Source organism: Erythrolamprus reginae, chromosome Z (genome assembly GCF_031021105.1).
Source record: "Erythrolamprus reginae isolate rEryReg1 chromosome Z, rEryReg1.hap1, whole genome shotgun sequence".
In the NCBI taxonomy this organism is placed as follows: Eukaryota; Metazoa; Chordata; class Lepidosauria; order Squamata; family Dipsadidae; genus Erythrolamprus; species Erythrolamprus reginae.
The window spans coordinates 40,858,911-40,885,321 of record NC_091963.1 but is presented as its reverse complement, the minus strand read 5'-3'; the positions used below and the strand labels follow the sequence as shown (position 1 = coordinate 40,885,321).

At 40.2% G+C, this 26,411-nt stretch overlaps 1 protein-coding gene across 1 annotated transcript; it reads left to right on the top strand.

The window, feature by feature from the left end:
• The first annotated feature begins 11 nt into the window (after window positions 1-11).
• On the top strand, window positions 12-12,713 carry AGR3 (anterior gradient 3, protein disulphide isomerase family member). Its single transcript, XM_070767312.1, has 7 exons — window positions 12-114; window positions 482-545; window positions 724-776; window positions 1,951-2,027; window positions 2,148-2,211; window positions 10,027-10,110; window positions 12,664-12,713. Exons 1-7 carry the CDS (start codon window positions 12-14, stop codon window positions 12,711-12,713), a joined length of 495 nt encoding a protein of 164 aa, XP_070623413.1.
• The last annotated feature ends 13,698 nt before the right edge of the window (window positions 12,714-26,411 follow it).

Below are 26,411 nucleotides of genomic sequence, written 5' to 3'. Positions count from 1 at the left end.
GAGAAGAAAACATGCATTCAGCAGTGAGCTTGTCTTTCATATTATTTGCCATTTCATATAATTTTTCAATAGCGATCAAAAAGGAAAAACAAATACCCCAAACCCTTTCCAGAGGTATGATGATTTCATTCTGTTTCTAAACTTCCAAAAATTATAAAATAATTTTAACTAATTTTTCTGAAAATTGTTTTGTAAATAATGTCGGGCTGAAATGCAATGCTACGCTACTCTACATTTGATTTTTTTAAACTACTAATATAATTCTACCTCTTTTTGTACACATGGGTGTATTTTAGTGCATATGCCCTTACAGAAAGTAGCTATGAATCTAAGGTACAATAATTTACATATGTTTTAATATACAAAATCCATGTTAAATAAAGCAATTATTTAACAAACTTCAACATTTTATATAAAATATATTGAGGACAGATTAAAAGATAATAACTCTATATAAACCATGAATCTATTATTCTTCTAGGATGGGGAGATGATATCAAATGGGTACAAACATACGAAGAAGGACTCTATCAGGCAAAACAAAGGTAAAAACATTTTTAAACCTTTTAGGAGAAAATTAATTTTTTTAAAAAATGTTTCTGTTCTTATGAATGGAGCATTTGTTTTCGCTTGTAAGTAGGTTTTCGTCTATTACTTACAGAGTTTGCATTATTCATTGTATTTATCTCATATTTCCTAATACTTATTTTCTTTTTGAAAAAGTAATAAGCCACTGATGGTTATTCACCATTTGGAGGATTGTCAATATTGTCAAGGTAAGTCAAACCAATTTGATTTAAAGTGAAGATCTGGGGAATGCATCAGCACACGTATATCACTCAACTGTATTCTTTTATTGTAGTATATTTAAGATTCTGAAATCTCAGTCTGTCAGTCACATCGCTCTAAGATAAAGGAAAATAGTTTGAACAAATTGAAAGTTTCAAATTAGAATCATACTTTTTAATAATTGAATACCGTATTTTAGAATATTCAGATATTACGTCTAAAGAGGAGAGCGCAAGTGAGGACATTGCTTTTTGGCTGGTGCTTTATTTTGCAGGGTGCCAAATTTATATTTATATATTATTAAAATAATATGTTTAAAAAGGACTGTTAGGACTGTGAGCCTGGTACCAGGGGATATGTCAAACATACAGTATTATTAACACCAAGGGATAAGTCAAATATACAGTATTATTAACTATCAGCACCATTTCACCAATCACTGAATTAGGAAACAATGTCACGAAATATAACTTCCAGATATACATTGGTGTAAATAGTTCTCAATTTCAAAATTAAATTATTTTAAGAAGAATCTTAAATTATGAAGAAATAATCTCTATTACACACAATCTTGCTAAATGTAGATAAAGATAATCAGCCCAAGTAATTAGCAAAGCAAAATCTAAGAGATGCCTCTTCTAATATATATTTACCTTGTTCTACCAAAGCTAACAATGTGCAAGGTAGATAACATTAACAAACATGAAGTTATCTTAAGTACTGAAAAAGCACATTCTATATGAGTCTGTTTTTCTCATGTAACTAAAGATAGGGAGGTGCACAGTTACATAACATTGATCTCTGAAGAATTCACTGAGAATAATGCCCTTTTGTCAACCTCTATTTCAAAGTCAATATAAAAAGAAACCCTTCAAAGGGGTCAGATTTAATTGAATTGTAGGTAGTCTCTCTCATCTTGTCATCGATGCTAAGAAATATGATTACTCCTGGCAAAGACGATACCTATGGGTTTCTGTCTTTGGGTCTCAAAGCCCTTACAAGAACTGTCTCTCACCTGAACAACTTCCATGGACTGCAAAGCATTGATGTAACATGACAATATCAGTATAAAAAATATCAGCTCTAACAAAATTAAGAAGTTTTTAAAAAACCTTGCATCTTTCTTCTCTTTAAGATAACAATTGCATTTCATTTTTGCAGCATTAAAGAAGGTCTTTGCAGAAAATCAAGAAGTACAGGAGATGTGTCAGAATGACTTCATCATGCTCAACCTCATGGTACAAAATTTAGATATAGATATAAATTAAGCAATATCTGAAAGTAATGTGGTAAACAAAAGGGTGGTCTTTTTAAAGACAATTTAATAAATATGCCAATTTAAATGTTTATTTTTTTAGCATGAAACCACTGATAAGAACTTATCACCTGATGGACAGTATGTACCTCGAATCATGTTTGTAGGTAGGTATCAGACATATTCATAACTATAGTCATAACCTGGTGCTTCACTTCTATAACATACAGCTTTTATTGGTTACTGGGGTCAAAATAAGTTTCTTTTCTTAAAAATGCTACTTGCTTCTTTATAGTAGCTGAACTACAAAATGTAATTTCAGTCTACTAATATTTCTTTATAGGCATGATAGAGAATTGAAAGAAATCAATCTATTCTATGGAAGTTGTTGTTAGTGGCCCATGACTAGGTCAGTTAATGACAGATTCTGAGCAGGATGAAGCGGGCCTGTCTTGGTACCCTAGGCTGGTATTCTTGCCAGCTGAATCAGAGAGTGAGAGTGAGGGAGAGATGGAACCTGAGGAACTTCCAGAGATTGTAGAAACCCCAAGGAGGGTAATGTCTGACTCAAAGGGGGAGGAGGACATAGAGGATCAGGAGCACCTATTAGATGCCCGAGTCAGAAGGTTTAGAAGCAGGCAGGAATAGCTTTATGGGAAAAGTTTTAGAAAATAGTCTATGAAAACAGTTGATCACACCCAGTCTGTATATAGGGGCGGGCTTCTGGGTAAAGAGGCGGGATATTTATTTATTTATTTATTTTTTATTTACTTTGTCCAATACACAATGAGGGTTTTAGTGGGTATATATCTATATACACATAGTAAAATACATGATGAAGGTTATAGAGGAGATATTCATAGTAAAATATATCTAAGAAATAATAGAAAAGAAGATATAGTAATAGAACATATCAATGAAAGAAGAGAAGAAGAGATATAGGAATAGAAGAAAGGTATAGGAGATATAGGAGAGCAATACGACCGGGGACGGAAGGCACTCTAGTGCACTTGTACTCGCCCCTTACTGACCTCTTAGGAATCTGGATAGGTCAACCGTAGATAATCTAAGGATAAAGTGTTGGGGGTTTGGGGATGACACTATGGAGTCCGGTAATGAGTTCCACGCTTCGACAACTTGGTTACTGAAGTCATATTTTTTACAGTCAAGTTTGGAGCGGTTAATATTAAGTTTAAATCTGTTGTGTGCTCTTGTATTGTTGTGGTTGAAGGTGAAATAGTCGCCGACAGGCAGGACGTTGCAGCATATGATCTTGTGCGCAATACTTAGATCTTGTTTAAGGCGTCTTAGTTCTAAACTTTCTAGTCCCAGGATTGAAAGTCTAGTCTCATAGGGTATTCTGTTTCCAGTGGAGGAGTGAAGGGCTCTTCTGGTGAAGTATCTTTGGACATTTTCAAGGACATTTCCCCCCCATAAAGCTATTCCTGTCTGTTAATGTCTAAGATGCGATATGGGTTCCAAACAGATGAGCTGTATTTGAGGATGGTTCTGGCAAAAGTTTTGCAACATTCATCATGGTGGAACATTCAAATCTGGAGTTCCAGAACTGTCATGCTGAGAAACTGCCGTGGCTCTTTTAAAAGTTATGCAGAGAGGCCAATGAAGGAGAAAGAAAATAAACCGGGAGAGTTGTGAGGATATATGTGTGACCTAGGGACCTTATCTCAAGAAAGAATGTTAATTGGCACTGGCCGTTTGTTATTTCTGGTTCAATTTAAGCAGGGCCTCTGCCAGCATGAACTGAAAAGTCTGCTCTTGTTTGTACAAAGCATCTTTAAATAAATAAAAAAGGGTTTGAATTGGATCCTTGGCTTGTGGGGGCTTCTATGTTCCGATCTGGTGGGCTCAAAGCAGAACAGAAGTGGGCATGGGATCATAAATATGATCATGGGATCATGAACGGTCTAGTTCAGCTTTTCCTGATTTGATGCCATTCAAATGTGGTAAGACCACAGCTCTCATAATATAAGCCTACATGGCCCTTAAGTATGTTGGTTTACACTTCTGAAATTTTATTTTTGAGTAGCATTCCAAAGTGAGATTAAATCCATCATTGATTATTCTTTCCCAGATAATGAACATTTCTAGAAACATAGAAACATAGAAGTCTGACGGCAGAAAAAGACCTCCTGGTCCATCTAGTCTGCCCTTATACTATTTTCTGTATTTTATCTTAGGATGGATATGTGTTTATCCCAGGCATGTTTAAATTCAGTTACTGTGGATTTATCTACCACGTCTGCTGGAAGTTTGTTCCAAGGATCTACTACTCTTTCAGTGAAATAATATTTTCTCATGTTGCTTTTGATCTTTCCCCCAACTAACTTCAGATTGTGTCCCCTTGTTCTTGTGTTCACTTTCCTATTAAAAACACTTCCCTCCTGGACCTTATTTAACCCTTTAATATATTTAAATGTTTCGATCATGTCCCCCCCTTTTCCTTCTGTCCTTCAGACTATACAGATTGAGTTCATGAAGTCTTTCCTGATACGTTTTATGCTTAAGACCTTCCACCATTCTTGTAGCCCGTCTTTGGACCCGTTCAATTTTGTCAATATCTTTTTGTAGGTGAGGTCTCCAGAACTGAACACAGTATTCCAAATGTGGTCTCACCAGCATTCTATATAGCGGGATCATAATCTCCCTCTTCCTGCTTGTTATACCTCTAGCTATGCAGCCAAGCATCCTACTTGCTTTCTGTTGTATCCTGTAATGGCTACCTTGTAACTCTGTAAATAGTTTGTTCCTCTTTCTAGCGCTGTCTGAGCCGAAGCAGGAAGTCGCTCCTGATTGGCTCAGACGCGGCCGGCTCTAGCTTTGGCGGGAACCGCAAAAGTATAAAAGGAGCGGTTTTCTCCAGGCAGAGTCAGTCGGTACTCGCTGAATGTCACTTTACCTTGCTGAGCTGTCACTTGTTCTTTTGAGCTGAATAAAAGTACCGATTGCTTGAACCCTGCCTCTGGGTCTACTTCACTGGCGACGAACGGACGGAAGAAACATCGCGTGCAACATGAACAAAGTCCAGATCGGCCAGGCTCCGGAACTCTTCGATCCCGAGAAAACGACCTGGGACGAATACATGGCCACCTTCGAGATCTTCCTCGAGGCGGCGGGAATACAGGACGCCGAAGCCGATCGAAGACGGGCTATTTTCCTTAATTACTGCGGCCCAGAAATCCGTGGACTGGCCCAAACTCTCACCGAACCGCAGCAAGCAAGAACCGTAGCGTGGGACGTCCTACAGGAAAAGCTAGCGAGCCATTTCAAACAGACCAAACCGGCCATGGTTTTTCGGCATCAATTTTCCATGATGGCTCAGAAGGAAACCGAGTCGATCAACCAGTTTACAACGCGGCTTCGAACGGTACTTGCTCAATGCAAGTTTAAAGACCCGGAAGCTCGCCTCACCGACGCCTTGGTTTTCGGCATGAAAAGCAGCACAGTGAGAAATAAACTCCTCACAGAAGAAGAGCCGACTCTACAAACCGTGATTAAACTAGCGCAAACCGCAGAAGCAGCCGACGCAGCGGCTAGGGAATTGAAAGAGCACGGAAGGCGAGAACTCATTGCCAAAATTGACTCCGCGTCTTCCAGCGCCGTGGAATCAGACGACCTCAGCCAACCAACTCACAGCGGGGACAACTGCCTCCTGGTGCAAGACCAGCCGAGACACCTTAGAGCTACTCACCCAGCCCCCTGCACGGGCTGCCGGGGAAATCACCAGCGCCATCGATGCCCTTTCCGAGACTCTACATGCCGCCGCTGCAACCGTAGAGGCCACATCGCCATCGCTTGCAGAGCAACAGCACCGGAAGAAACTTTCGCCACGCCGCAATACCAGCGACCACAAAACCAGACCCCCCAATCGCGAGAAAGGAGACCGTTCCGCAACTCGGGTCAAAGGAACTACTCAACCGCTAACCGCGACTACTATAGAGGTAACTCTCAATTTTCCGTGAATAACACGGCAACCAAAAAGGGGGCTAAAATTGTTATCTCATTGTTACTAAATAACCAGCCTTGCTCAATGGAGCTGGATACGGGCTCTAGATATACCATCATGCCCTGGGAAAAATTTAAACTGTATATGCCTAATGTGTCTAAGGCTGACCTAAATCAAACCTCTTTGGTGATCAGAGACTTCCAAGGGGGGGTAATCTCGGTCCTGGGAACAGCAAATGTACCTATTGCATTCAAGAATGTTAAATGTACCCTTCCCATGCTTATTGTAACGGGGGCCAAGCACTCTCTTCTGGGGTTAGCGTGGATGGAACCGTTGGGGATCGAGATTTCGGGTGTGTGTAATGTAAACTGTGATAATATGCCTAACTTTGTGAAAGAGTTCCCTGAAGTGTTCAGCCCCACCTTGGGATTGTATAAGGGGCCCCCTATAGCATTCTCTATTGACCCCAAGGTCCCACCGATCAGACTAAAACCTCGCAGGGTCCCCCTTCCGCTTCTCCCCAAACTAGACATACAGCTGGATAAACTCATTAGCCAAGGTATTTTGGTCCCTGTGGAACAGGGGCCATGGGAAACTCCCATAGTTACACCTCTGAAGCCAGATGGTTCTTTAAGAGTTTGCGCTGATTACAAATCGACCCTGAATAAGGCACTCCAACACCACCCCTACCCCATCCCGGTTGTGCAACAACTTCTACACTCCCTGGGGGAGGGGAAAAGGTTAGCAAAGATCGACCTGGCGCAAGCTTACCAGCAACTTCCGGTCGATGAACAAACAGCAAACGCTCAAACAATTGTAACGCACAGGGGGGCTTTCAAATGCACGAGGTTACAGTTTGGGGTAAGCATAGCCCCAGGAATATTCCAGAGCATTATGGAACGCCTATTGTCAGGGGTAAATGGGGCCATTCCATACTTTGATGACATCTTAATTGCAGGGGAAAACCAGGAACAAGTAAACAAAAGAATAAGGGAAGTACTTAAGAGGTTACAGGACAAAGGGTTAAGAATCAAGCCTGATAAATGTGTCTGGGGAACCAACAGTATAGAATTCCTTGGTTATAAAATAGATAAAGAAGGCATCCACCCCACAACAGAAAAGCTGAAAGCAATTAGAGAAGCCCCAGAACCACGAGATAAGAATGAGCTACAGGCATTCTTGGGCCTCCTTAATTTTTATTCCGTTTTTTTAAAGCAGAAGGCAACAGTAGCAGAGCCTCTCCATCGTTTACTCCAGAAGGAAGCCCGCTGGACATGGGGGAAAACTGAACGTGAAGCTTTCTCTCAAATAAAGGATTTATTAACTTCTAAAAGTGTAGTAGTCCAATATAGTGCTTCACTACCCATTAGGCTCACGTGCGACGCTTCGCCGTACGGCATAGGAGGAGTCCTAGCTCACGTTCTACCTAATAAGACAGAGGCCCCAATAGCATTTTTCTCAAGAACCATGACCAGCACAGAGAGGAATTATAGCCAGTTAGACAAGGAGGCCCTAGCATTAGTGGCAGGGGTAAAGAAGTTCCACAATTATATTTTTGGAAGAAGTTTTGAACTAGTCACTGACCACAAGCCCCTACTAGGTCTACTAGCCCCCAACAAGCCCACTCCACCTTTTATGTCTCCAAGACTAATCAGATGGGCTCTTTTCCTCTCAGGGTACCAGTATGAGCTCACCCACAAGGGGGGAAAGGAAATCAATCACGCAGACGGCCTCAGCAGGTGCCCCATAGCAGACTTAGTGGAAGACCCTGTTCCTTCCACAGATGTGTTAATGATAGAACTCGAGGATAACCCACTAACCACGGCCAAAGAGGTAGCTGCACACACGCAGCAAGATCAAATCCTTAAACAAGTGGTGAACTGTGTTCTAAAGGGATGGCAAAATGATGTTGTGAAACCTGAATTGTGTGATTTTAAAAACAAAAGGTTTGAGTTATCGTATGTTAAGGGTTGTCTGTTGTGGGGAGATAGAGTGATCATCCCTAAAAGCCTAAGGGAAAAGGTACTCAAAATGTTACATGTGGGTCATCCTGGGATTGTCAGGATGAAGAGCCTGGCAAGGGGGCATCTATGGTGGCCAGGGCTGGATGCTGATATTGAAAATTGGGTTTCAAAGTGTGACCCGTGCCAAGAGTCACGGCCTAGTCCCCCCAAAACAACTCCGGCTGAGTGGGAACAGCCTGCTGGCCCTTGGTCTAGAATCCACATTGATTTTGCTGGCCCAGTGGGTTCCCAGTATTTTTTAATAGTGGTTGATGCCTTCTCCAAATGGGTGGAAATAATAGCAATGAATAACATAACCACAAGTGCCACCATCAAGGTATTGAGTAGACTGTTTGCATCCCATGGTTGCCCAGATATCTTAGTGTCTGACAATGGGCCACAGCTAACAGCCAGGCAATTCGAATTGTTCTTAGATGGCCTAGGGGTCAGGCATGCCCTCATCTCGCCTTATTCGCCCTGGGCTAACGGATTGGCAGAACGTTACGTTTGGGTGGCAAAGGAGGCATTGCGCAGGTCAGGCCCTGGGGATGTGCAACAAAACTTGGACCAATTCTTACTAACCCAGCACATTACCCCTAACTCACACACACATGTAAGCCCTGCAGAGTTATTGATGGGAAGAAAGTTGAGGTCACCACTAGACAGGTTAAACCCAAGGTTCTGTGTTAATAATAACCAAATGTGTGTAAAACCTGAAAGAGAAATGTATTTGGGACAAAATGTATATGTAAAAAGTTTTGATGGAAATGTAAACTGGATGAAAGGAATTGTTGTTAAGCAAAATGCACCAAAGACTTATATTGTAAAACTAGAGGATGGTCGTTTGTGGAAACGACACATAGACCACATTCGGAAGCGAACAGAAAATCAATTGCCACAAACCACTGACATGGACTCTCCCCCTTCAACAGACTTTAGTACATTGCCCGAGTTAAGAAACACGCAAAGAGACTTATCGGGCCAGGGGGGACCATCCAGCGACGCCGAGCCATCATCGTCCTCCGAAGCCTTCGTTGGGCCCGCCAGGCCAAGTCCGCCGCGCCGGGAGAACAGCGGCGAGCCATCCTCCACAGTCAGTGTCGAAGGAGAAATTGAACTGCGCAGGTCAGCGCGAGCTCCTCGGAGGCCCCACCGATTGGACGACTTTGTCACATGGCTTTCATGATGGATGTGTCCAACTATGAGGGGAGGGGTGTTGTATCCTGTAATGGCTACCTTGTAACTCTGTAAATAGTTTGTTCCTCTTTCTAGCGCTGTCTGAGCCGAAGCAGGAAGTCGCTCCTGATTGGCTCAGACGCGGCCGGCTCTAGCTTTGGCGGGAACCGCAAAAGTATAAAAGGAGCGGTTTTCTCCAGGCAGAGTCAGTCGGTACTCGCTGAATGTCACTTTACCTTGCTGAGCTGTCACTTGTTCTTTTGAGCTGAATAAAAGTACCGATTGCTTGAACCCTGCCTCTGGGTCTACTTCACTTTCCCTACCGCCTGACTGCACTGTTCACCCATTTTGAGACTGTCAGAAATCACTACCCCTAAATCCTTTTCTTCTGAAGTATTTGCTAACACAGAACTGCCAATACAATACTCAGATTGAGGATTCCTTTTCCCCAAGTGCATTATTTTACATTTGGAAACATTAAACTGCAGTTTCCATTGCTTTGACCATTTATCTAGTAAAGCTAAATCATTTACCATATTACAGACGCCTCCAGGAATATCAACCCTATTGCACACTTTAGAGTCATCGGCAAATAGGCAAACCTTCCCTACCAAACCTTCTAGCCTGCATTATTTCAGTCTTGTATAAGTTTCCATAGGAATGAAGGAATGATAGGAATTATCATTGTCACTTGATAGTGCATTTTAAGTATAGTGGCTGATTCTTTTACATTCTTCATTTAAAATGCATGAATATTGTGAAATTAGTGAAAAGCTGATAGTGCTGTGTATTAGTATGATTTAAGAGTAAAACTGAAATCAATGTTATTGCTTTTTCAGATCCTTCTCTCACAGTAAGGGCTGATATCATTGGAAAATACACAAATCGTTTGTATACTTATGAACCTCAAGACCTACCTGTGTGTAAGTTTTTCCTCAATGGGTTGCATTCATAATACAAATATTTATTTATTTGACTTATATGCCACAGGACCCAGGGCTGCTCATAACAACAAAAACAATATAATAGAAAGTTTAATTTGAGCACTAATAATAACTAAAAACTCCTTAAAATAAACCTCTTTATAAACACTAAAAACCCTTAATCATTAATAAAACAATAAAAGCGCCTTAATCAATACTATCATACCATCACATAAAGCAGTCAGAAGATGTTTAGCCAGAAATAAGATGTTAATTCTCATGGCCCCCAGGCCTGTCACCAGGTCTTCAAGGCTTTTCGGAAGGCAAAGTAGGGGCAGTACAGACCTCAGGTGGTTCCAAAGCGTTAGGGCCATCACAGAGAAGGCCCTCCCTGAGGGCCCACCCACCGACATTGCTTAATCGACGGGACCTGGAGAAGACCAACCCTGTGGGATCTAATTGGCCGAAAGATGATAGTAAAGCCTCAGCTGTGAATGCAGGAGGACACCCAGATTATGGAACTAATCTGAGGGGATTAAAGTCCCCCCCACCCCGAGAACATAGATGGATTGTCAGGACTGAACTTGAGCCTGTTGGCTCAATCCAGACCCATTTACAGGACTGTTTACCCCAAATATACCAATGTATTCACCAATGAGAAATTCCTTGTGTGTCCAATCACACTTGGCCAATAAAGAATTCTATTCTATTCTATTCCACATCAGGATAATGAAAAAGCAATATAAATTACATACTTTGGATTTTGGATTTCATTTCCATCATTCCCCAGAAAACAGAAACTGGTAATGTGGCAGAGCCCACACAGTCCTTATATCACATGTTATTGTTAGATACAATTACTTCAGTTTTGAATGTTTATTAATGTTATTTTTATGTATTATCTTTTTCTTGTTTTTAATTGTTACATTGTTCTTTTTTCTTATTTTTGTATTTGCTTTAATTGTTTACAAGTTGTCCAGAATCATAAATATAAGATGGGTATCTACATAAATTTGAAAAACAAGCAAACCATTAAACCAGTGGCAAGGGCTGAAGGCCAATCAAGCCAATCAAGTCTAAATGCCATTTCATAGTTTAACCAAGTCCCATCCCAATCCCTACACAATGCATAAGAAGACACAAAGATGGTATATGCTGCCATCACAAAGTACTAGCACCATGCAAAGTAGTAATGCTCAGGAACACAATTTTTTGCTTTCAAAATTAAAAAGAGATTTGGATATATCTCCCATTCTCTTCAGTTGGATTCATAGATTTTCCTTTTTCCTTTTTGTTTTACCACTGCAAAGAAAATACAGCTATTATCCAACAGTCATAAAAACTAGGAGATCTCCCATTTCCTGCAGGGACCTTTGTGCAGTTTGTGGAATCAGATAAAAATGGAGGCAGAACAAACTGGCTCTATTGAGTGCAAGGAGGAGTGTTTCTACATCTATTTGTACTTGATTGGTTGGACTCAATCAAATATGGTCAAAAATTACTTAGATTTTTAGTTTTGGTTTTTGCCTTTTTGCTTTACCACTGCAAAGAAAATACAGCTGCTATCCAACAGTCATAAAAACTAGGCAGGAAAAGATAACTAAAACTGGCAAGATTTCAATTAGTCACTCATACAGATTCTTATTAGCAAAGATCAATGAAAAATGGATTAGACAGAAAGTATCCATATGTTTTACAATCACTCGCTCACTTGTTTTGTTGCTATAATCCAACACAAATTTAAAAAGGATTAATACTTATTTATTTCAATTTGTACTCTATTGTGTATTTTTATTTGTAACATTTGATATCTTTCTTTGTATATTTTCAAAGTTTAAAAATTAAAGCTAATCAACATGTATCATTTCAATCTAAAGAACCTTTAGGGATCATCTCTTCTGATAGGATTGATCATTTTGCTTACCCATAATGTTATGGAAATATAAAAATGTGTTCCTCTAGAACAATCAGATCTAGCTTTAAACCAGACAGTTCAGCATTTTCTGGAAGTAAATGTAACAATAATAATAATAATAATAATAATAATAATAATAATAATAATAATAATATATTAGATTTGTATGCCGCCCCTCTCCGAAGACTCGGGGCAGCTCACAACAATAATAAAAAACAATATAACAGTGAACAGATCTAATATTAAAAGAAAAATATATATAAAACCTCAGCAATTAAAACCATACCAATATCCTGGAACAAAAATATTCCTGAAAAACGATGAATCATTCCAGAAATAGGATTGGACTTGGCTGTCCTGCTCAGGGATAGTATTGGATGTCATAACAAAAAAAGTTATAACAGCTATTTATTTTCATAGCAATGGTGAAATTTCATAATTATTTGAATTTTCTGTCATCTTTCTTCATTATACTGTGTCTTTTCCCCATAACATGTCACTTTTTAATTTTTAAAATGCCTTCATTTTCATTTTATAAATGAAATACCTGAAAAATTAAATGCATTGGATACATCATGTATTTCCCCATTCTGTCCTCTTCTTGTGCTTCCAAATCACTTTACTTCACTTTTTTTTAGTAATTGAGAATATGAAGAAAGCATTGCGTCTTATTCAGACTGAATTGTAAATGAGTGCTAAATTGATCACAGCAGCAGAAAAAAGAAATGTGGACCAAGAAAAATAATTTACAAAAAGTTGTTCAGTTCTCTCACCCCTCTTGGAATGCCATCTCTTAAAGTTGCAAGATCATTTCACATCTGCTGAAAAAGAATACTAGTAGCTGTAATAATAGAAGAATTCAATGAGGAAGAATATTTGATGTTCATCAGGATACTTCTTTCCTTGGGATTTTATTCAGCAGTGAAGAAGAAATATGCCAGGGTATTTTCCTATGCTACTGAAGAATCTGTTTTATGCTAAGGATACAGGTTTAGTGAAGAAAATGTGTTGCATTGCCTTTCTAAATATATACATCAGTTTATATTGTATCAATGAAGGCCCTTACAAACATCAGAAAAAAAAGTTATTTTCTGTATATACTGTTACTAGAGATAGAGATGCTTCTGTTCCATATATTTCCTGAATTCACAATCCCCTGATACTTTCAATTTATAGAAGTCCAAATGAAATAGCAGTTCCTTGTGAGTCAATATGATATAGCAATTGGGGTGGGGTGAATTGAGACTTGAAAAATCTGGGATCAAATCCCCCATTTAACCATAGAGTTTAGTTATTGAATGACTAAGGCTAGACTTGGGCTATATTACTCAGCCCTATTTATGTAACTAAGACCTTGTGAAGATGATGTGAGGAGTACTCACGATTGTGATGTCTTAGGTTTGTTAGGGAAATATGGCTGTGTAGAACAGCAATGTTGTTGGTTGGAACTTTCACCTGTGTACAGCTGTGCAGAAAAATGCTTATAGGTTAAAAAGAAAAATCATCATTTGCTAGAATACAAGAACAAATTGGTTCTTCAGAAATGAATCTGATTGGATTCCATGGGAAGTTCTGAATATGTTGCTAATGACTGAATGAGCTGCATAAAATACTCACAGTGTTTTGTAGTTTCAAAAAAGAAATTAAAAAAAACCTGCAGTCAACTTGTTTGTGTGCTTCTTTTGTATCTTATATTTTTAAATTATGTACAGGGCTCTTTCAGTATATGAATACAGTGGTACCTCTACTTAAGAACTTAATTCGTTCCAGTAGAAACACTCTTAAGTAGAAGCAATTTTTCAACAGGAATCAATGTAAAAGCAAATAATGCGTGCAAAACCATTAGGAAAGAAATAGAAGCTCAGAATCTGGGTGGGAGGAGGAGGAATCGAAGGAAGAAGGTGAGGTGAGGGAAATTTTTAAAAAATCCAAAACTTTGAGGCTTAAAAAAAAAGAGGGACTCTGAGTCAGCAAGTAGGAGCACGCACCTCCAATACACCTGGCACAGGGCTGCCTCCTATACACTGCCTCCCATACACTGGCTGCTGCTGCTGCTGCTACCTGCTGCCTCTTCCTTCCCTCTTGCTCACTCGTTTTATAGCCAGCACCTTTCCTTCGCTGTGGTGACTCCTCGGCTGCTCAGAGTGAAGGGAGTGTTTCTTTTCTCTGGGCGCTAGCAGAGGTTTATTCCCTGTCCAAGCGCCCAGAAAGAGGAAAATGCTTTGTTTGCTTTGGACTGCCAAAGCCTCCTTAAGTGCCACTAAAAGGCTGCTCTGGCAGCCCAGATGGCCAGGATTAAAGGGGGAATGGCAGGAAACTGGCTGGGCCTTCGTGCCGCTCTCAAATTTTCTGGGAAATTTTTCTGGGGTCAGGTTCTTAAGTAGAAAATGGTCTTAAGAAGAGGCAAAAAAATCTTGAACACCCAGTTCTTATCTAGAAAAGTTCTTAAGTACCACTGTACAATATTGCAAATGGCAGATGCAAAGTAGAAAATGAGATATTCCCAGTCTTCTGTTCCCAACCAAACTAAGTGCCTATGGAAATAACTTTTGTATCCCAGCAATTGGCACCAAGAAGTACACTATTTCTGTTTCTGGTAATAATATATGGCTATTGTTATCAGTCATAATTGAGACTTATGAATGGGACTGAAACTGCATTGGTCACCTACATGGTTGGATGACTTTGGCAGGACTGGGTTAGGGGCAGTGAAGGGCTACCAGAATTTTTACTACCACATTGTGGGCATGGCTTATGCAGGGTGCCCTGCATTTTCTTTTAATATCTTTCAGTGCAAATCGGGAGGTCTGGGTTGGAGCTTCATTTTTTCTACCCCACTGCGTCCCCACAACCCATCCAGGCAGTAACCCACCCCTGGTGAGGGGAATTTTGATCCTCCTGAGTTTCTTGGCAGGTTTAATATCTCTGTGTAATCTGTGTAGCCTTCCCCATCTGTGTGCCCTTGAATAACTAAAGTTTCCAGAACTCCTGTTCAGTATGCTCAACAGAAAGAATATAGTTCTAACATTTGTGGAAATATCACATTGAGGAAAGTTAATGGCATTAAGGTTTTGCAGTCCCACCTCACTACCACTGAGTGGCATCAGATGCACATCAAGTGTGTTTGAAACTAAGATTATTGCAAGAAAAGACCTTCCCTATAAAATTCTTTTTTTCTAGGCACAAGCAACAACATGATTGGATTTATTCAGCCATTTATCTTGCCTCCATCTTATGTATACAATTCTATTATTATGCTAGCTATGTTCTTATTCCTTGTTTTAATTATTTCAGGAATATAATACAAAAACCTCTAAAAACAGTTAAAAATAGTGTTCAATTACACAGTTACACCTCTGCATACCATTTGTCTCCAGATCTCTCAGGTCACCACCATAAGATTAGCGGCCCCAGGCCTGTCAGAAAAGCCAGGTCTTTTCCACTTTCCGGAAGGCCAATAGGGTGAGGGTAGTTCAGATCTCAGGAGGTAACTGGTTCCAGAGAGCCATGGGAGCCACAGAGAAGGGCTCCTCCATGGACCCACTAGTCAACACTGTTAGCTGATGGGACCCAGAGAAGACCAACTCTGTGGGCCCTATTTGGTAAAAAACAGTCTCAAAGATAGTGTGGCCCTAAGCCATGTAGGGCTTTAAAGGTAATGACCAACACCTTGAAATGTGTCCAGAGACCAACGAGGAGCCAGTGTAGTTTGCAGAGAATTGGTGTGATGTGGGTGTACTTAGGTGCACCCATGATAACTCATGCGGCTGCATTCTGGACCAACTGTAGTCTCCAAACACTCTTCAGGGTAGCTCCATGTAGAGCGTGTTGCAGTAATCTAACCGTGAGATGACAAGGGCAAGAGTGACTGTGAGAAGAGCCTTCTGATCTAAGTAGGGTCACAATTGGTACACTAGGTGAACCTGTGCAAAGGTCCCCCTAGCTGCAACTGTCAAGTGTTGGTCTAATCTTAGCTGTGAGTCCAGGAGGATACTCAAATTGCGAACCCATTTTGAGGGGGGCAATTTCTATCCCAAGTAGCACCAAGATAGAGAAAGGACCCCCATCTCAGGCTCAACAGAGATCATCCATCAGAGTGACTAAAGCAGTTTCCATGCTGTAGCCTGGTGTGAAACCTGATTGAAAAGGGTCTAGATAATCCATTTCATCCAAGGACTGTAGGAGCTAGAGCACCACCACTTTCTCTACAACTTTCCCACAAAGGGCAAGTTGGAGACTGGATGAAAGTTTTTTTTTAAATTCTGCAGGGAAGGCTTCTTGAGGAAGGGCCCCACAACTGCTTTCTTTAATGATTGCAGGAAGGACCCCTCCCTCAAAGAGGCATTAACCATAACCTGGAGCCAGCCTCATGTCACACCCGTGCTGGCCGAAACCAACCAGGATAGGCATGGGTCCAATAAACAAGTTGAGGAACTCCACTTCTCCCCCCCCCCACTGGGACTCCACTGACCAGCTCATCCTCATCAATGCTGCAGTCCATCAACCCGGCAAGCATGACATTCAACCAGGGCCTCAGCAATCTCCAGGAAGCGGCCCCTAGTGTATTCCACCTCAATCCCAAATTCCAACACTTTCCTGAGTTCCCAGTCATCAATATCAGGTTTGTTAAAGATCATCACCCAGCGAGCATCAAGATCTTCATTTGTGATCTCTGGTTTGTAAGCATAGCAACGTAGAGGTACAGTTGCCATAGCAGGCATCTTCAGGACCAGGCTGCACAGGGTGGGAGCTGCGTAGCTGCGAGGGAGCGGGACGGCAGCCAGTATGGCTTTTTGAATTGCCAAAGCAGTGCTCCTTGAGACAACTAGTACAGTAGTTCTTCAGTCAGGCAGTGCATGTCAAACGTAGCTTACACCATGGGCACTGGACAGGAGAAATTCCCTTTGTTTGCTTGTTGGCCGGCCGGCTGTGGGGTGGGGAAAGTGATGGTCCACTTGTCTTCAGTGTACCAGTACACCCTCTGAGGCTGTCACAGATGCATGTATGTCTGGCACACATACACACCTGTCAGCACAAGATTTCACTTGCTGCTCATGTGCAGAAGCCAAATCTCGTGCAGAGGCAATGTGTGTGCTTTGGGGATGCACAGCTGCGCACATGCCAGAATTTTCTACCGGGATGGAGCAGCTGACCGCACCGCCCATCATTGGAGGGGGCAGTTCAGCCAGCTGGGCTTGCATTGGCGTTGGTGTTCAGACTGTTGGCTCTCCTTGTGCCACTGTTCTAAGTTGCCAAGTTTGAAGACCTCCTCTTTGGCAGCGGCTATGAGGCTGGGCTCCATCATCCTCTGTCTTCCTGCCTGGTGGTCACAACTGCATGCTGGGCCCAGCATCCAAGGTAGAGTCCCTCTGCTTCACCCTGCAGCCTCCACTTTCCTCTCCTCCATAGCCACTGAAAAGCCTGCTGCTACACATTTTTGGCTCATGTTTAAATGATCGTCCACTAGAATCCCAAGGTCCTTCACTCAGTTACTGTTTTTGAGCCACATTTCACCTAATCTGTACTTTCACCTTTGTTTTTTCATGCCTAGGTGTAAAGCCTTGGGTTTTTCTACCTTCAATTTCATGTTATTATAATTATGTTATTAAATTCCAGAGCCCATTGTTTAAGTCTGAAAAGGTATTTTGGGATCCTGAGCTTGTCTTCTGGGGTATTGGCTAGAAATAACAATAGCATTTAGACTTGTATTTACCACTTCATAGTGCTTTTCCAGTCTTCTCTAAGTGATTTACAAAATAAGTATATTGCCCCCAACAATCTGGGTCCTCATTTTACCTACCACAGAAGGATGGAAGGCTGAGTCAACTTTGAGCCAGTGGTGACATTTGAACTGCTGAACTACAGCTAGCAGTTAGCTGAAGTAGCCTGCAGTGCTGCACTTTAACCACTGCGCCGCCCCATCTATTCCTGTCAGTTTAGCATCATTTGCAAATTTCATGAATTTCTCTTCAATTCCCTCATTTAAGTCATTTATGAAGATACTGGAGAGGATTGGACCTAAGATGGAACCTTGTGATACTCAACTGCTTCTCTCTTTCAGGTCGATGTAATACCATTAGAGACTATTTGTTGAGTACAGTTTGCCAGCCAGTTAAAATGTTGTATATCCTTGTTTACCAAGGAGTAGGTCGTGGTCTATTTGCTGAAGTCTAAGTACACTAAGTCCACAGCATTTTACTGACCTAAATATTTAATCACTATGCCAAAGAATGAAATAAGTTTGGTTTGGCATGATCTGTTTTTAACAAACAGATCATTCTGACTACTGGTTATAACTTTAATTCTTTCTAGATATTCATAGATATGTTTTTGATTATTTTTCCAGTATCTTCCCAAGTATTGATGTCTGGCTGATAGGTCTGTAGTTTCCTGGTCTGCCCTGTCACCTCCCCCACACACCTTTTTTTGAAGGTGGGAACCACACCCAATCCTCTAGTAGTTCCCTTGTGATCCAGGATTTTTTAGTTATAGCACAATGGTTCTGAGAGAACATATGCCACCTCCTTCAGAATTCTGGGTTGTAATCCATCAGGTCTCAGTGATTTATGTTCATCAAGATCAGACAGATGCTCTCTTATCATTTTCTTGCTTATTTTAATTTTTATTTCTAGTCTGTCTTTTACAGTTATGCTTTTGTAGATTAGACTGTAGTTTAATTTTGCATGAAGACTGATGAAAGGAATATCTTAAGCAGCTCTGTTTTCTCTATACTACCTGTTACTTCCTTGCCATCATTTCTCCTTAGTGGACTGTCTGTTCCCTTGACCTTTTTCTTGTTATTTATATGTTGAAAGAAATTTTTTAATTATTATCTTTGACTTTTGTTGTAAGTCTTCATTCATTCTGAACCTTTACTTTCCTGACTTCCTCTTCGAAGATCCAGGCTATTTGTTGATATTCTGCCTAAGTTGCCATATTTTTTGCAGTATAAGTCTCCGGAGAGGGGTGGGGAATACAAATCTAATAAATAATAATAAGATGCACCCATAAAAAAGGTGAAAATTTGGGTATGTCTTGTACACTGAATGTAGCCCCACTCATCAACTGGCCCCACTCTTTGGAGGCTTTTGGTCTCTACATGTCACAGTTTTCAATGGTTCTAGGCAGCACAGATCCTTAGTTCCACTCAGAGGAAAAAGAGGATAAGGGTACCTGGCTCTGCAATATGCATTGGGGAGCTGGGATAGGAAAGCATTTTTGGGTGGCAGCACCATCTATAATCATACATCACCTGAAACAGAATGCACTTTTTTGGCTTCCACCTTTCTCTTCCCTACATATTCATACAAGAGGGCAGTTATATCAGCCATTCAAATGGATATTGAACTTCCTTTCAATCATGCCCTACCTGGATGGGAAAGCTGACACCACTAGGCACCAGCCAGTTGAGCAGAACTATCTGTGACATGGAAGAACCCCCCACTCAGTGCCTTCCTCCCTCTCCCTTGCCACTGGCTACTTCGCCTTTCTCTGCCTGTGGTGGGGAAGGTTCATAGGGCAGCTTATGCAGGGGGGGGAGAGAGAATGAAATGAAATGCAAAATTTCTATTCCCACCCCATCCTGGGGCCAGCCAGAGGTGGTATTTATTGGTTCTCTGAACTACTCAAAATTTCCACTATTGGTTCTCCAAAACCTGTCAGAATCTGCTGTATTTCACCCCTGCAGTTGCTCCCAGCTGAACAATGGTTTGAAGACAATCAGATATCCTGACTCTAAGAGAGGGATTAGTCTGAAAAAAATCCAAGGTATATGTACCTGCCAGTCTAAGGCTCCAGGTCCTACAGTAAAGCCATGATTCCAGATTGGCTGATCATTTCAGATTCTTAAAAATCCTCCACTTAACCAGGAGAGAATTCTGGTGGTCCAAGATGAAATCTGATGTGGAAAATTATTTAAAAAGTTGCACTAGATGTGCAATTATGAAAATGAGGCCAGGAAACCCTCTTGGATTTTTCCAATAAGTGACCGACGCCTGTCAGCCCAGGGAGGAAATCTTTATAGTCAAACTCCCAGAGAACAGAGCATGGGTGGGCAGCAGGCAGGATGGGGTGGAACGCAGTTCCACCGGTGGAAATGAAGATGCGTGCACAGCCCCAGCTGATTGGCGGCTGTCACTTCCTGGATTAGTGGTCCAGCTCGGCTTCTTTTTCCCCCCTGCTGCTGTTGCACTCCATGCTTTTTTCCTCTTTCCTCCTTCCTGGCTTCGGGTGAGCTTTCCTCTCTCCTGCCCAGATCCCCTCCAGCCACACGTGGCCACCTTCAGAAGGCATGGGTGGAAGCGGCTCTGGCAGCATTTATGCTTCTGGCAACAGCCATTCACCTAGCTACCCAGCCTGAGGTGGGGGGGGGACACAATCCAGGAAGGAGAATGCAGAAAACACAAAGAAAATTGTCACCCCAGCAGGCGAAATTGGTAAGAGTTTAAGTTGAGGATTTAACAGTTCACTTGAATGATGACGATTGTTCAAGCCTCTCCCACCTGGTCACATGGCCAGCAAACCACTCCTACTCAGGCACACCCACAAAATAAGCCACATCCTCAGCATAGCAGTAAAAATTTTGGCTGCCCATTACTGGAACAGTGGGTATACTGTCATTTGGACTGTGATTCAATTATTCTTAAGCAAGCCCATTTTTCTGCATGTTTAGGATTTCCTCATCCAGAAAGCTAGCCAAAATGTTTATTAAGAAAAGTCTACTGGCTATATGGAGTGTCCAACAGGATTATCTCAGACAGAGGCATTCAATTCACCACTAAATTCTGGAGAGTGTTCCTGAAGTCCATCAGATTAACCCAGGGACTTAGCTCAGCTTTTCATCTGAGTACAAATAGAGCTGCAAAACATACAAATGGTAGAGTAGTATCTGAGATGCTAGGTGAACTATCAACAGGAAAATTCAGCGGACTTGCTACCTTGCACAGAAGTGGCTTACAACAACACAGTGCATAGCAGCACCTGGCTGACCCCTTCCTTTCAAATCACTAGGAGCATGGACTTCATGTCTGAGTTGCCATGGGAGCCTCCATCATCCATGACTTTAGTCAAATGGATGGAGTCGCTTAAGCTGGCTTAGGAGAATACCAAGAAGCACTAGCGGAAGCAGCAGAAATGTATAAGAAATAAGCAGATAAGCACCAATCTCTTCAAACCCCACCCCTTTTTGGGTGGGAGATTGCATTTATCTATCCACCAAATACCTTAGACTGAAGTTGCCCAACAAAAAACTAGGATCTACGTTTTTAGGGCTATTTTCCATAGTGAAAGTAATTAAACCAGTAACAGTACAATTTAATATTTTGCGCATATTAGGGAAAATTTCCCTCTCTAGCATTGCCTTTGCAGTTAAATCAATAGTCCTTCTGCTTGCACAAGTACAGTTTTATGTCCGTGCTGCCCATCTTTCCTGTGCCCTGGTTTCAAACAAGTAATGGGTCACAGCCCAGGAGTTCGGGACCTTCGAATTAAATGGTTTTTCTTTCAGCTCATTTGCCCCAAACCTCAAACCACAAAACTTTCATGTTGAAATTTGGCACTGTTTGCTCATTGAGCTGAGGGACAGGCAATTGATAGGAACTCCTATTCATGCCTGTGAGTTTTCTCCATCCTAGAAAGGTACTTCTTCTGACTGGAAATGGAAATTACTAGTGTTGAAAAGAGTCTACTTCATAATGCCATAATTTGAAAACACCTTATCCTCAGATTAGTACTGAAAATAGATAGCAATAAATTTCATATTTATACAATGTTGACTTACTGTATTTTTGGCGTATAAGACACACCTTTTTCCTCACTAAAACAGGCTGATAATTATGGTGCATCTTATACACTAAATGCAGCTTTCCCCCGAGCCTAACGATCTTTTCAGCTTTTACCTTGCAGACTCTTTCATTGTTTCTCTCTGTGAAGCATTTTTTTAAGCCCTAAGTCTTTGTAGGGTTTGCTTCATTACTCTAACTTGCTCTGAGTAAGTTTATTTCTAGCCCTAACCAGGTGCTAATGATGTTCCCAGCTCTTACCACCTGCAAGCTTTTTCATTGTTATCTCTGCCAAGAATGTATTCCAAACCTTGCCTTTGATTTTTTTTTCATTCTCTATTTGCTCCAATGTTTCTTTCTAGCCCTAACCAGGTGCTAATAATGTTCCCAGCTTTTACCGCTTGCAAACTTTTTCATCGTTAATCTCTGCAAAGAGTGTATTCCAAAACCTGTCTTTCTAGGGTTTTTTTTAATTGCTTTACTTGCTCCAGATATTTCTTGTTGGTTATGACCTATAAATCCCTACATGGCATCGGACCAGAATACCTCCGGGACCGCCTTCTGCCGCACGAATCCCAGCAGCCGATTAGGTCCCACAGAGTTGGCCTTCTCCGGATCCCGTCGACTAAACAATGTCAGTTGCCGTGGCCCAGGGGAAGAGCCTTCTCTGTGGCAGCCCTGGCCCTCTGGAATCAACTCCCTCCAGAGATTCGAATAGCCCCCACCCTCCTCGCCTTCCGTAAAATGCTGAAGACCCACCTTTGTCGCCAGGCATGGGGATAATTACCACCACCACCCCTTGTTATGTTTTCAATCTCTATTGTATGATGGACTGGGTTGAATGTGTATGATTGTGTAGTTGGGGATTTTATTATAATATTGGTTATGTTATTAATGTTTTTAATTGGTTTTACATTTTTACTATTGGATTTGTAATGCATTGTGTTATTGTTATGTTGTGAGCCACCCTGAGTCCTCGGAGAGGAGCGGCATGCAAATCTAATAAATAAATAAATAAATAAATAAAATAGCCTCATTTTGTTTCAAAATGTTATCTATTTATTGTTTTGTTACTTCATTTCTTTCAATTCATAAATTTAATATTTATAATATTTATAATTCTTTCACACACCTTTGCTTTCTTTATTGCTCTCACAGTATCACGTTAATTTTTCTTGTACTGCCCATAAATGAAAAGAGAAGTGTGGAGAGAAGGAAGTCATACCCAATTAAGCTTCAGTAGCCTTTGTTCTTCTTCACACTATATTTAAGTATATCCTCTGGAAGTGTATCCAGAGAGCTCTTTCTTTGGGAACATCTGGGACTGTCCTCATTTTTTCTACCATTTTTTTTCCTGAATCAATCAAAAAGAAATACTGTATATTTACTTCTCCACCAAAATGTTTGAGTGTAAGTTCATTTTCATGTCGGAACTTGAGTATATTATTTGCAAGAATTTTGTATATTTATTTTAAATACATGAAAGACCAACTTCCTCTCATGGACTGAGATCTTAGTCTAGAATACTGGAAAGAACCTATTTCGAAATGATTAAGGGGAAGGAGAAATTTATGTTTCCATCTCCCCAGCCCTTCACCTCATGCATGATTTCCGTTCTTATCATCCCAACCGCAGGAATAAACACATTTGAAGGGTGCCAGGTTAGAGGGATCCTGCTTCCTCCTTTCCCAAACAAATGTGTGTGTATTGTATTCCTCCAGTATTATCAGGGAGTAATCTGAACAGGAAGCAAATATACTACAGCTATGTAACTTCAAGCATCTGAGCTTCAGAAACTGACGGAACAGGTCTCTGGCCTGTATCCGCCTTCAACAAGGAGGGTGGAGGCTTCCTTAAGCAGATGGCATATGTACAAATGTGTAGAGCTGAATATTTCTCACTGAACAAATATTTGTTTTGTGAGCTGTAACTAAAAGGGAAAAAAAGATTTACCACAAAGACAAAGAATTAGGAACACCTCAGCAGTTAAGCCACAGAAAGAACATGAAATTGGATAAATGTGTTCTTGATTTATGCTTCATTGTTCTAAGGGTTACAACTCTACGTAAGCCTATAAAAGGGCTGTGAGAGGAAAATTCCAGTGCTGATGTGTCTTAACTAAGGGATCAGATTAATGGGTTATATTGACTTCTTTAAATGGGCATTGCATTTTGTAGATAATTTTCAAAGAAAAACTCTGAAAACTGGTCCCAGTTGAAATCTGTTCTTCTTAATTTCAGCTATGTAGTTAATTCGTATATTATGTTGAGATATTTCTAAATCTTGTGGGTATTACTCTGGGTAGTATACAATTTTACTGTGTATAATAGTCAAAGGGAGGGGGAAAAGTCTCACATATTCTGATAACTGAGATACTGGACATTTTCAAAGATAGTGCTTTTTGTGAATTATTCTTGAATCAAGCTCACAGCTACCAGATAGCCAAATACAGCCAAACACGGAATAATTAGCATTTTCCATTCCTATTTTAGAGTGAAGTTATCCATCTTATCCTTTTTGCCCCTGTTCTAGTGCCAGAAGTCATATATCTAAGAAAATTTCTGCCATAGCCTTTCTCCAACCACAAGGACTGAAAACACAAGATGCAAGTTTTCCATTGACATGTATTAAATATTTAATACATATAGTCATTGATTAGTGATTGCAATTGGGGCTGTCAATTTTTAAGCAAAGCAGTTGCTAAATGAAACTCATTTGACTGCGACTGCTTATGATTTTATTCCAGATTTCCTTTACTATAAAGTGTTAAAAGGATACAACAATGTTGAGATAAAATACTTTTAAAAATAATGATTCAATCATAATGTCACTCAGTGAGTATTGTGATTCAACTTAAATCTGGCCGTAATTTATCATACTCAAATCGTTGTGTCATAGACTTAAGAATTTTAAGATTGACACTGAACTGTATGCACCATCTGACAACATGATTAGATTTATAGAGTAACTTTTTTTGTCACCGAAAGTAACAGTAGAAAAGTGAATTGTTACACCTCTAAACTCAATGTGCTAAACCATAATCTGTGTAACTATGATTTGTTAAATATACCACAATTGGTGTGTGTATACACATACATACTGTAACTTTATAAATTATATTATATATTATATAATTATATATATATTATAATATATATTACATTATATAATACAGTGTTCCCTCGCTTTTCGTGGGGGATGCGTTCCGAGACCGCCCACGAAAGTTGAATTTCCGCAAAGTAGAGATGCGGAAGTAAATACACTATTTTTGGCTATGAACAGTATCCCAAGCCTTCCCTTAACACTTTAAACCCCTAAATTACAATTTCCCTTTCCCTTAGCAACCATTCAGATTATTACTCACCATGTTTATTTATTAAAGTTTATTTAAAAATATATTTATTAAAGGCAGATGAAAGTTTGGCAATGACATATGACATCATCAGGCGGGAAAAACCGTGGTATAGGAAAAAAACCCGCAAAGTATTCTTTAATTAATATTTTTGAAAAACCGTGGTATAGACTTTCCGCGAAGTTCGAAGCCGCGAAAATCGAGGGAACACTGTATATATATATATTTAGGTGCCCTTAGATGATGTGGAAATCTATGAAGTTTTGGTTTTATTAGTACTGCTTGAATATAAAACTTGCTTAGCAGTCTAAAGCCATAGGCTATAATGATAAAAAAAAAAAAACAACAACAACAAAAAACAAAAGAAAACAATGGCAATCCATTTTCATATCATGTCAAGAAAACAGCATGTATGTGTCCATGTACCTCTCTGGAAGATGAATTTGACTTAAAAGCAATGTCATCGGTAATTTAATTTATTATGACACAAGATTGAAGTATCTATACAAATGCTACGTTGAAAATTTATTTTCTCTTCTGGTTTTCAAAAATAAAAATAATGCTGAAATCAATTTAATAGATTTTTCTGCTTGGCAAAGAAAATAACCCGTGATTGTGGTAAGTTTTTCTGAGCTTGGAGAGCTTCAAGACACAAATTGGTACTTGCAGGAATGTGCAAAGCCCTACCTTCTGATCAATCTCGTGTGTAAAACCAGTTCTACAAGACATTTAATCTATATTGTCATACCATTCATGCAGGATTTTTTTAAAGACTTTTCCTCCTTCTATACCCAGAAGGAAGAAACAGGCAAAAAAATCTATGCAAAAAATTAATATTGAGTGACAAGCTAATGGTAAGAAAGGAAAGGAGGATTCTGAGGAACGAGCAGGATTGTTGCATGAAGGTTCTTTCTTTTTCAATTGTGCACTATTAGAGAACACCAAATGTAAAAAGCTGATACTGCTGTTATCTTCATTTTTGCCCTGCTGAGGCATTTCATACAACTTTTATTTCATTATTTGTTTCAACTGGTTTGTGAAAGAAGGGTCCTTGATACAATTTTAAGGAAACATAGCTAAGCAATACAGGTGGTCTTCAACTTACTGACCAATTATACTGTCATGATGCAATATGATTGTATTAGGGGCAATTGGTAACTGGCTCACTTTTACAACCATTTTGCAGTATCCTTCAGTCACATTACTGCACTTTTCAACATTTTTTAAACTGTTTCTGATGCTTATTTCTAATTTC

Excerpts from the sequence above, each read along its gene's own strand:
- AGR3 (XM_070767312.1), top strand. The coding sequence starts at position 12 with ATGCATTCAGCAGTGAGCTTGTCTTTCATATTATTTGCCATTTCATAT. Across the intron at positions 2,028-2,147 it reads TCATCATGCTCAACCTCATG|CATGAAACCACTGATAAGAA; the intron begins GTACAAAATTTA and ends TTATTTTTTTAG. Across the intron at positions 10,111-12,663 it reads ACCTCAAGACCTACCTGTGT|TAATTGAGAATATGAAGAAA; the intron begins GTAAGTTTTTCC and ends ACTTTTTTTTAG.